This window comes from Leptodactylus fuscus, chromosome 6, assembly GCF_031893055.1.
Source record: "Leptodactylus fuscus isolate aLepFus1 chromosome 6, aLepFus1.hap2, whole genome shotgun sequence".
NCBI classification, from domain to species: domain Eukaryota; kingdom Metazoa; phylum Chordata; class Amphibia; order Anura; family Leptodactylidae; genus Leptodactylus; species Leptodactylus fuscus.
This window is the reverse complement of record NC_134270.1, coordinates 107,171,476-107,184,027: the sequence shown is the minus strand read 5'-3', so window position 1 is coordinate 107,184,027 and position 12,552 is coordinate 107,171,476. Positions and strand designations below refer to the sequence as shown.

The 12,552-nt window shown below is 41.4% G+C and overlaps 1 protein-coding gene across 1 annotated transcript in view; it reads left to right on the top strand.

Moving 5' to 3' along the window:
* Window positions 1-221: 221 nt before the first annotated feature.
* LOC142210031 (uncharacterized) overlaps window positions 222-12,552 on the top strand; it is a 44,062-nt gene continuing 31,731 nt past the window's right edge. Inside the window, exons 1-7 of the mRNA XM_075279060.1 lie at window positions 222-353; window positions 849-920; window positions 1,414-1,503; window positions 1,856-1,922; window positions 2,474-2,546; window positions 4,364-4,430; window positions 4,630-4,778. Of these exons, the coding sequence (XP_075135161.1) occupies window positions 222-353; window positions 849-920; window positions 1,414-1,503; window positions 1,856-1,922; window positions 2,474-2,546; window positions 4,364-4,430; window positions 4,630-4,778 (650 nt within the window). The remainder of the gene's footprint in view (window positions 354-848; window positions 921-1,413; window positions 1,504-1,855; window positions 1,923-2,473; window positions 2,547-4,363; window positions 4,431-4,629; window positions 4,779-12,552) is intronic.

Sequence of the window (12,552 nt, the reverse complement as noted above, 5' to 3'; positions counted from 1 at the left end):
TTTCCAGGTCGAAAGCAAAAATTTCTTCCATACTGAGGATAGAATGATCCAAAAAAAACAGGAAAACAGTCAAGGACTTAATAAACCAAAAAGGAAAAACAGGAAACTAGTCAGGGACTTTGCCATTAACTGAGGAGAAGAGGAGGAGGAGGGAGTCTCTGGGTGTTATGTTCCTAATAACCTTTGCTCTAGTGAATTTCAGTTTCGGTTTCTACTGCGGGATGGGACAGGTACACACCAAGCCCAGGACAAGTATCTCCCCCACATATCATGTACAGTGGGAGTCAGACTACGACTCCACATGGGAGGAGGAGACTGAGAGACCCAGGATAAAGAAAAAGTCAAAACCACAGGTAATCTTGAGACGTAATATCATGTACTAGTGCGGTATATTGTACTGTATGGCATTGCTCTGTTAGGGACCCAGCAGTCCCTTGTGTCCTGTGGCGTGGCGTTAAGCCAGTAACCTCAGGACATAAGGAGAAGTGGTGTGTCTGGGTTCTATTATTGACGGTCTAGAGCTGCCCTCTCAGTATATACCACCTATCTTTTATATAGGGAGTCATTAAGCTGGATAGGACTGATAAGGAGATATTTTGATCGGCCCTGGGCTGTGGACTGAACCCTATATTTTGATGATAAACTATATGGTTTTGGCACCAGCAGTACAACCGCTATGTGTTAGCCCTTGTTTCATGTTCTTATTCTTAGCAGAATATTATCATTAAAGTGAAGTTTTAAAATGTATTTGATTAGAGTTTCCTTCTATTCAATTCAGTGAATTTCTCTTTCTTATTAGCTTGTGAATTTTGGAAACATACTTGTAGTTTCTTCTTTGTCTCCCACAGTTCCATTTAAAAGATTCAAGATCTATTGCAGCGAAGGACCTCCAGTTGTACAGACATGGATACCAAAAAAACGTAAGATCCCTATGGTAAACCTGCATCCTGTCAGTTCTGTCATGCACAGAAGAGTGACTCCCCATTGTTAACTGAGTAATCTATTAGGCTATGTTCACACGGAGGAAAAGGTTGCAGAAACATTTTTTGCCATGAGAACATTCTGTCGCGGCATCCCGCTCCTCTGTAGGCCCAAATGAATGGGCCTACACTGGAGCGTGTCTCGAGCCGCGGAATCACTGGCAAGAAACGGCATGTCGCTTCTATTTTCCGCTACTAGCTGCGGAAAAAAAAGCTACTGGCTCCCATTGAAGTCAGCGGGAGTCGTTTTGGCAGGCAGATTTTGAGACGGATCAAAATCCACTGCCAAAAAACTCTGTGTGAACTAGCCCTTATAGTGTTATCTTGCTACCCAGGACAGAAGTAACCCCTGTATTTGTTTCCTCAATTTTTATATTTTTGGGGTTTATTTTTGTGAATGTGACTTTTTTGTGTGTGTTTTTAATCTTCTCAGCAAGTCAAAGCAGAAAAACAGTCCTCCTCAGCATTATCAGTGAACTGTTTTGGGGATAAAAACTATGAAAAAAATGGTCCATATGGCAGGGTAAGTTTTTTTATGCTATGTCAGTTTTTAAAAAAAATAAAAATTAGCATTGACAAAAAAGTTATCTGACCATTGTCAGCCATGTTCTCTGTCACCCAGAAGAACTTCCCATTTTCAGATCTCCAGAACAACAAAACACAGAGGAATGTAAAAGAAATGAGAAATATGATAAAAAATAAAGAATGTGAAATATGTTAAATGAGGAATGCTGGGAAGTTTCATTCAGTGGTGACAAAGGCTGTAGTTAACTCCTTCTCCTCCTCCTCCTTCTATTGAGATAGTTGTGTGTTAACAATTTGATTTCCTTAACCATGATGCATTGCTGTCACTATCCCTGTGTTCTTCTTCATAGGAGGAAATGTCAAACTTTACACCAAATCTGGATTTTTACCAAAACAAAGAGCCCTTTAAGCCAAATGGTCAGTGTATAGCATTACGTCGAGTAGTAGAGATTATATTCCGCAATTGCTTAGCTAATATAGTTTCTTAGGTAGGGTTCACACTACCGTTGGAGTCCGTTATGAAAGTGTCCGTTTAAAAAAAACAAAAAAAACTGTCCGTTATATGTCCGTTTCCCATAAACTTCAATGTTAAAAAAAAAAACGGACACTTGCTATCCGTGTTTTTTTCTACCAGACAGAAAATTCCTACATGTAGGATTTTTTGTCTGCTGGAAAAAAACAGATATGGGTGTAAACGAACACAAACAGACACTAAAGGACACAAGATAAAATCCCATTGAAATGAATGGAAATTGCAAACGGATTGCTAAAATCTTGAATAGACACGGACAGTACTGAGTGGACACCAACGGTAGTGTGAACGCCCCCTTAGAAAACTAGTTGATCACAAACATAGTTACTCCAAGATTCTATTCCAAATTTGTAGTTAAAATGCATATTCCTGAGTGAGTTTTTGTGTAGTATGTATCTTTCAGGATGGGTATAACATATCACCTGATCTCTTGCAGGAGTATACATTGAGGAGCTGCTTACTACCTGGAAACATGACATATTGGAGATGAATCATTATTACATCCAATGGTGAGTTTAACAAACTAACAGTTGCTTGCACTGACAAAGTACAATGCAATAAATGCTGTGACATACTGAATTGTTCATTTAGAAATATTATAAAAATGATCCACAATGGGACACACAAATACAGTGGTGCTTGAAAGTTGAGCCCTTCAGAATATATTTCTGCATAAATTTGACCTAACACTACATCAAATCTTCAGACAAGTCCTAAAAGTAGATAAAGAAAACGTTTCCAGTCTTGTGGATCAGTCCTGCGCATTGACTTGGAGGAACTTTAGACCCCCTTGCTCTGTACAAAACAGCTTCAGTTCTGCTATGTTGGCAAGTTTCTTCCCATAAATTACTGGCTTCAAGTTCGTCCTCCTGACGAAGCCGTTGGGCGAAACGCACGTCGGGGCGTGGTACGGGTGGTAGGTGCTTTATATTATAACTATGGTCTTAGGGTTGGTTCTTTACCTTCTATGTATATAATTTTCACATATGTCTCTCTGTTGTGCATTCTTACCTATGGGATATTTCTATCTGCTTTGGAACTGCCACACTTGCAACAATATGTGAACCCTTATTATTTGACTGTGATGTGCATACTTTTTTCACCCTAGACCTATATACTATTTATTACCACACACCACCCGCCTCTTTGTGAAGCATTTACCCCCTGTTGTCTATGTGTAATTTATGTTTTCATATTTATTATCACTTAATAAAAATTGTCATTTTATTTATTGTGTTGCTTCTGTCCCTTCTTGGACATAGTCATACTTTGTCTATATATCCTGCCTGATCAACTACTGTCTATAAGTGTCAGTCTTTACTGTATATCTCAAACTAAATCCATTAATCAAGAAGAATTCTATTCTACTAATATTATAAATGTGAAAGTTTGCGTGTTTGGATGTTTGTTCCTCAATCAAGGAAAAAACGGCTGAAGCTTGTAACCTCGATTAACACATGGGCTAATTTTTATCCTGGTAAATGACATGGCTTCACGACTGTTATAAATTTATGTTCACATACTATATTACACTGCTCTTGCAGCAGCTTATCTCAGGTTCTGATAAAGCCAGGTCTGTTATCTCTCTATGCAAACACTCAGCTGACCCTCAGTCCATTTGTATATTATCTGATCTGCTCCAGGCAGTGTGCTGACACACTGGATGGGGAAACAACTTTAATCCAAATTGGCAGTTTTCTACTTTTAAACATGTCGGGGGGGGGGGGGGGGGGGAAATAAAATTCTAAAACAATAAGAGCTATGAAGGTAGCCAGAAGTCAATAGAGTTCTCTTCAAGCAGAGCTGAGGGGGATCATCGGCGCCAACAACAACCTCATTATATGGCATCCCAGTGAACTGCTGAGATGCCGGAACAATCACAGGCACAGCACTAGGAACGAGTTTAGCGGCAGGACAGCTTGACAGCTACCAAAACGCTGGAACAGGTGGATCATCACCGCCAACAACACAATCATTATATGGTGTCCCAGTGAGCTGCTGAAATGCTGGAACAATCACAGGCACGGCCTGAGGAACAGGTCCAGCAGCAGAACAGCTTAAGAGCTGCCAAAATGCCGGAGCAGGCAAACCATCGACGGCAGCAATTTGCAGACGAAGTTGCGGGTAGAGGCCTGTAGAATTCTATTTTCCACCCAGGTGCAATGCAGGCCATTGTGAAAAGGCACAGAAGGAAGTGATCTACTGCAGTTTAATATTTGACCCCTGTGCAATAACCTCTTAAAATTACAGTAGTGCAACCTGATATTGTAGGCATATAACTTCAGATAATCAAATTGTGTTTTGTTTTGTTTTTCTTGCATTGTAGGCTTTTTCCTCTGCAGGAACCAGGTAGAAATTCAAGAGCTAAACCATTGACCATATATGAGATCCAGGTACCTGACATTAATATAGTGAACATCATTTGCCTCAGACATAACCTAAAGCGCTATACACAGTCTGTACCATTCAGCTACCGCCCATTAAATCTTACATGGTGTAGGGGCCTTGGGGCCAGATGTAACCTAACCTCTTATAGCTAGTCTCTGCCCCTATATTCTGTAAGATATTGCTAAAGTATTAAATGCTTTCTAGATGATGAAGAAAGACCAAGAAGTCAGGAGGAGGTTTCTTGCAGCATACAGACTCATGCTGGGATTTTATGGTATCAAACTCCAGGACTGTGAGACTGGAAATGTGACAAGGGCAAAGAACTGGAAGGAGAGATTTCATAACTTGAATAAGTGAGTAGGCATACTCATTCTATGTACCAATATTAAGAAAAAAATGAAATGTGTTTTAGGTTAGTGGCAATAGAAGCATAATATATGGTTGTGCAGACTAGGGTCTTTTTTTCTTAATGATGGTCTTTGTCTTGCCGCCTTTTATTCCTACCTATTCCAGCCCACATTGCTCCCTTCTGTTTTCCTCTTCCCTTCCTTTTCTCATCCTTCCTTCTCTTTCTCTGCTCCCTTTTCTCACATCTGTCATAAGCTTTAGTTTCAGACCTAAGACCTTACACATAAAGGAGATCTACAGAACTTACCGATTAGACTGCAGTGGTGGGGGAACGGTCTGCAGCCTGTGCCCTGTGAAGCTGAATACATGTTAACAGCATTGTGCAAAAATCAGTCAATTAACCTTCTATCCATCCTCACCCCAAATATATTGGTAGGCAGTAATTTTCTCTCTATTTACAGCCACAGTCACAACAATCTGCGGATCACCCGGATACTCAAGTGTTTGGGGGAATTGGGCTTCAAACACTTCCAGGCTCCGTTGGTCAGGTTTTTCTTGGAAGAGACTTTGTGTAACAACAGCTTACCAAATCTGGAAAGGAGTGTACTAGACTATTTCATGTTTACTGTGAAAGACAAGCAAGAGCGCAGGAAACTGGTGCACTTTGCCTGGGAGAACTACAGATTCCAGGAGCCATTTATCTGGGGACCAGTGGAGAAGCTTCAAAGTTACAGAAATGGAACTAGGACTGGGTCTGTGGTGGGATCTACAAGTAGAAAAAAAAAAGTCTATTAGACAACTGAGATAGGAAAATGGTACTACTAATTGCAGCCAATCCAATCCCAGCCGTGAAGATTCTTGAGACTCTTTCCTCCGTTTTAGGTTGACTTCCTGTCCATCTCCATAAATCAAATATAAGTAGCTATTTATTAAATTATTCAGATCTGTTTTGTCTTCTCTACAGTAGACTGTCTATAGTACTGCATAGACTGCACAGACAAAGGCCACAAGACATCACGTAACTTCTGGAGGATTTATTTTTACCATGTTAAGCACAAATAAAATGTGAATAGTGGCCAATTTGTCTGCTGATGTTTATATTATTCATAGTGAATATATTTGCATTTGTACACATGAAAACCCACTATTACTAATGGAGGTAGTGCATAAATTTTTTAGAAAGAGAGCCTTCTGGTGTTTTGGAGTAGATTGTTGGGTGTATACATTGGAGTACTAGTGGTAAAAGGGAATTGCTATTACTGGGTTACACCACACTCATCATTGCACAAAAGGATACTTAAAGAGGTTGTCCCATCACAAGGATCCTATCTATACTGCTTGTTAATGTGGATGTAAGACTTTTCCTAAATACAATGCTTCAGCAAAACTGCTTTGTTTGTCCACTATCTTACTTTATTCAATTCATTGTGGACACAGCCCTTGACTTATCTGCTCAAAAGTCAAGTGATGTATCTGCTGCTCTCAGTGGGGAGGGAGGAGGGGCTAAGTGCACAGGAGCGAGCCTGTGTATCTAGCTATTCCTGTGTCTACACCATGTAACCTAGCTTCCTGCTCTCAGATAGAGGAGAGGAGCTGCTTTCATTTCTGAACTCGTCTTCTGTTCTCCCAGTTATCAGGCTAGCTAATTCAATTGTGTTCATTATGGCAGGGACAGGCAGTCTCTGTATGTAACATAGAATGGAGTTGCTCCTGCTTGTACTTCATAGTCCAATATTGTGCATATAGTGTTGTTTGAGGACCTTTGATGACATCACAGGCCCTTCAGACGCCCCATAGGATCACGCTATGCGGTGGGCGGAGCTACACACTAATTTGGGGGCGGAGCAAAACGGCAGGTTGCATGTGAAACCCTGCCCACTAAATCATGCAAGAAACCAAGAAGAAAGAAGATTTTACAGCAGTGAAGACTGGTGAGTATGCAACGTGGGAATATCCCTTTAATAAGATGAGGCTGAAAGTATGAAAAATCCCTTCACTGCCAAAGACCCCAAGGATGTTACTATTAACCCTTTTATAATCTAGACTACCAAGTATGTTATTATTAATGCTTTCACCACCCTAGACCACCAGGAGTGATACTTGTTAACCCAGTTACTGAGATAGACCACCAAAGATTATATCCATTTACCAGCTTAGACCACCAAAAACATTACCTTTAACTCAGTCACTTCCCTAAATGTCCAAGATGCTGCTACTAAACTCTTTACTACCTCTCCTCACACCTTACAACCTAGCAGGTTATCATTTACTCTTTCACCACTATAGACCACCAAGAACATTACAATTATTATTCACTTCTATAGACAATCAAGGATGTTACTATTAACCCATTTACTACAATGGAACATAAGTAGGTTGCCATTAACTATTTCACCATATATGTTGTAAAGTGCACCAGTCCTTTCTGCAGCAAAACAACTCCAAAACATGATGTTGTCACCCCCTGTGTTTCACAGTTGGGAAGGTTTGCAAGCTTCTCCCTTTGTCCTCCAAACATAATGATAGTGATTATGTCCAAGCCTGAGAACACCATCTGTGAAACATGGGGGTGGCAGCATCATGTTTTGGGGTCGTTTTGGGGACTGGTGCACTTCACAAAATAGATGGTATCATGAGGAAAGAATATTATGTGGTAATACTGATGCAACATCTCAAGACATCAGCCAGAAAGTTAAAGCTTGGGTGCAAGTGGGTCTTCCATATGGACAATGACCCGAAGCATGCTGCCAAACTGGTTACAAGGTGGCTTAAGGATAACAAAGTCAATGTTTTTGAGTGGCCATTACAAAGCCCTGATCTCAATCCAAATGAAAATTTATGATCACATGATAAAATGGGGACCACCGTAGTATATTAAGCACCAATATACACCTATTTCTTTGATGACGTCCAAAGGCTACTAGGCACCTCTACCTATTCATTCAGCCAAAAATAACAGGATGTAGCATACCATAGAGTTTTATAGTACCTTTAGAGAAGATGGGTGAGGGGGTTTCCAGGACTGTGTTTGCCTAGTCATAAAACCATTTTAGGGAGACAAAGAAATTGAAGTCATGCATAACAACTGGATAATTAGTCTATATGGTATCCATACTGGATAGCAAGTAATATATACAGACTGATTAGTAAGACATTAACCCTGTCATATCACATCCATTACAGAATGAGAGCAATTGACATTAAATGACAGTTCAGATGAAGTCCAATCTGTTGGGTGTCCATTAGAGATGAGCAAGTCGTGAAATATTCGATATTCAATATTTGTTTCGAGTAGCCCCTCAATATTCGACTGAATATCAAATCCCATTATAATCTATGGGGAAAAAATGCTTGTTTCAGGGGAAACCACAATTCGACTCAGGAGAGTCACCAAGTCCACAATGAGACCCCAGGGAATGATGCCAACACCTCTGGAATGCAACTGGGACAGCAGGGGAAGCATGTCTGGGGGCATCTAACACGCCCAAGTCCCAGTATTACATCAATATCACAGCCTATCAACTAGACATTCCAAACTCAATATGGAAAATGGAATAATACTTGGAAACCTTCTTTCCTCCACAATAGTATGGACAGAAAGCCAATTTTTAAGCTAAAGCATACACCCCTTTAAATCACGTTGCCCATGACAACCACAGATGGCATAGGTGATGGGAAATCCAATGACCCTGAACTGTCATTGTTTATTCGTGTGTGATGTGGTGAGACCTTCAAAAATTACTTTTCTGGCCCTTCATGTGAACCCTTCCAAATTAAGTTAGAGGCCCTTAAACTGAGCTACCAGCAGAGATTGAGGCCCTTGAGGTGACTTGAGCCTTTTACCAGCAGAGTTTTAGGCCCTTTAAGTTAGTTCAGCCTTGCACCAACAGAGTTTTTTGCCATTGGGGTGAGTTGAGCCTTGCAGCAGCATAGTTTTTAGCCCTTTAATTTAGTACAGCCTTGCACCAGCAGTGTTTTCCTTTTAGCCCTTGGGGTGAGTAGAGTCTTGCAGCAGCAGTGTTTTATTTTTTGGACCTTGGGGTGAGATAGACCACCAAAGATTATATCCATTTACCAGCTTAGACCACCAAAAACATTACCTTTAACTCATTTCCCTAAATGTCCAAGATGCTGCTATTAAACTCTTTACTACCTCTCCTCACACCTTACAACCTAGCAGGTTATCATTTACTCTTTCACCACTATAGACCACCAAGAACATTACAATTATTATTCAATTCTATAGACAATCAAGGATGTTACTATTAACCCATTTACTACAATGGAACATAAGTAGGTTGCCATTAAATATTTCACCATATATATTGTAAAGTGCACCAGTCCCTTCAGCAGCAAAACAACCCCACAACATGATGTTGTCACCCCCGTGTTTCACAGTTGGGAAGGTTTGCAAGCTTCTCCCTTTGTCCTCCAAATGTAATGATGGTGATTGTGACCAAGCCTGAGAACACCATCCCATCTGTGAAACACGGGGTGGCAGCATCATGTGAGTAGAGCCTTGCACCAGCAGTGTTTTAGGCCCTTTGGGTGACTTTAACCAGAAGAGTTTTAGTTTTTGGCCCTTGGGGTGACCCCTAAAATATTAGATTTCAGGCCCTTGGGGGTGAGCCCTAAAACATTAATTTTCAGGCCCTTGGGGGGAGCCCTAAAAAATTATTTTGCAGGCCCTTGGGGGAGCCCTAAAACATTAATGGGGGGGTTAACTATTTATTTACAGTGAAGGTGGTGGTGGTGTTGGAGGAGGAGGAGGACGAGGAACGAGGCCGGCCGGCTGCCATTTTTGGCCGGTAGACATTTTGGGGTGGCCTCTCTATGCTCCTGTATCGAACTACAAGAGCAAGAGAAGCCAGAAGAGGCAGAGTTGCTGCAGAAGAAGGAGGCGCCGCAGGAAAGAGCTCTTGAGCAGCAATGGGGACGCGCTCGTCGGCCTTTCAGCGCTGGGGCCCGCCCTCATTGCTGCGGAGAGCTCATTTGCATACCGGTTAAAACTGGTGTTTCTACGGAACGGCGCGGCGGAGACCACGTCTAAAGGTAGGAGACGAATAGCCTTTCTTAAGGCTATTCCGACGTGTTCATTACCGGTAGAAAAAAAGGTAGTTTAATGGTAGAATCCCTTTAAAGGGGATTTCCGGCCAAAAAATCTTTTTATTTTCAAATGTCTGCTAGTTCTATTAATGGATTAATAAATGCACCAATATACCTTTAGTCATGTTTTGTGATTTCTGGGTGGCTCTGGGAGCTCCAGGTATCTCCTACATTTATTTACATGCTTCTGCTTCCTGCTATGTTACTTCCTCACTGATGCTGGGTTCTCAGATTTCCGTCTCCTGCAGACAGAAGACAGAAACCTGTCAGACCGTGTCTGGCCGTGAGCGCTGGTGAGCGTTTTGTGCTCTCCGCGGACACAAAGTCCTGCATGTCCAACTTTGTGTCTGGTTAAAAAGAAAAATGGTTTAGCCGCGGAGAGCACAAAACGCTTACCAGCGCTCATGGCCAGACACTTTTCAAACCCATTCATTTGAATGGGTTTGAAAAATGACTGCAGGTTTCCGTTTCCTGCCCAGTTTCGTGCAGGAAATGGAAACCTGCATAACGGAGACCCGGGGCGCAGATGTGAACGAGCACTAACTCCTCTCACCTTACTCCCGTCTCCTTTCTCACTCCCCCTCCCTGTTTTTCTAGCTATTCCACCCTTCCCTACCTACTCAGCCTAACCCCTGACCCATATTATATACTTACCCTCCAAGCGTCTTTAAGGAGTTCCTGCCATAATGATGCCCCCATCAAATTTCTTTCACTCCCATGGTGAGATTGGTGGCTGCTAGTACATATTTTTGCCAGCCCGGATTGTGGCCAGTGACCTCAGGCTGCCAGGACCCCACATTCCTGATTGGTCCTGCACATCGCTTGTTCAAGTACCCTGGTGGGACATCAAGAAAATGTTTAAAAAAAAAAGTGTGTTAAAAAAATAAATGACTAAAGTCCCCAAAATACCCTTTTCTACATAATTGGAGTATACAAAAAAAACACTAAAAATTAATAAAAACATGAAACATTATTTGTCCTGCATGGTGAACGTCGGGGAAAAAAACCCCTGAAAATAGTACCAATAAAAAGCACCGCTCCTTAGATCCTTCCAAATTGGATTCGCTCTGGCGGCCTTGGGTGGTGTTTCAGGAGTCGTCAGAGTTTTCCTCTTTTTTTCTCCTGATTGCAGGAACCCTCTGCTTCCCTTGCAGGTTATTGGTCGCTTGCCCTCTCCTCATTGCCTTCCTTTTCCCCCCTACACGTCCCCCTGGTCTTCGTCTCCCCTGTATGCCTTTTTTGATTGTTTGTCTTTTATTCATTTGTGGCTCCTTGATATTTGGTGATACGATACTGGGTCTTCACACTGTTGCCAATGAGTCTTGTTTTGTGTAGCTGGAGGGATTTCCCCCTGGCTTTTCATCTCTCCTGCGAGGACTGCGTGCCTTTGACCCTGTTTTGTTCATGCCATGTCTTTTGGCTCGTTGCTTTTTCCCTACTTTGTACCCTATAAAAAGTCTTCAATAAAATCCGATTATACATAAAAAGCACAGGTTGTCCCAACAAAAAATGAGCCCTCAACCTACTCAGTCAAACAAAAATAAAAAATGTTGCACGTCAGGAGATGATCAATGTAATAATTGATTTATATCCCCAAATCTGATTTAGTTCTGCTAGAATTACTAATGCATAAAAATCAATATAAATCAGGTATCGTTGCAATCCTGTTGACCCTGTGAGAAGGTGACAGGCAGAGTGCTAGAGTCATGGCATATCTCCCCCAGATTCCTGACATGTGTGCGGTCCAGGGCGAATCTTGAATAAGCTGCAGCCCAGTTGTGGGTCATAGGCTCATAACTGGGCCACAACAGGGCAGTTCCTGGCGGAGAGTGGAGGAGTCGTGTTCTGTCCCAATGCCCTGTTATCTGGTGAGAAACCAGTGTGGATCATAGCCTCCATTTTGTTTTGACCGTGTGGCTGGTAGTAAGCCACGCGTACAGTTAGAGTACCTTTGTTTAGTTAGCGCTCAGATGAGCAGGTTTTGTTTTATTTTTGCCTGTTTTTTGTTTTGCTCATTTTGTACCTAAAGTCAAAGTTAATTTATTTATTTTTTTCCTAAATAAACCGTTTGCTGCATACTTTGTGTCCCTGTCTTGAGTGTTTGGGTCTGCACCATTGCTTCTACCAAGCTAAATTCCTCACAACCCACAGAATTAAGGTTACTTTTGCCATGTTACATATGCTCTACACTACATGACAAAAAATGTAAAATGTAAAATGTAAAATGCAATGCCAGAATTGATATTATTGATTATTATTATTCAATAAATTAAAGGCTCCCAAAAATAGCTCCCATATGTGTACATCACCAGAAAAATAAAAATATAGCTTGCACTATGTGAGGACAAAAACCGCCAAAATTACCAAATCCTTGAACTAAATTGGCTGTGGCAAGAAAGGAATGTATAAGCATTGCGAGCATATATTAGGGTACAACCCAGATTTAGAGTTTACACAGGGAAAAAAAAAACAGAAGTGACCGCCCACAAGCATAGGAGCTGCTGGAGAAATAGTAGGGAATTTAGTGTTCCCAATGTACTTCACACAGATTATGTATTCACTATTAACCATTTACTGTACATTCATGTTTGAGATACGAATACTCGCAACCTCTTCATAAATTCTTTGAGAGGTGCAGTTTTTACAATGTAGTCATTCCCTAGGGGATTCCAT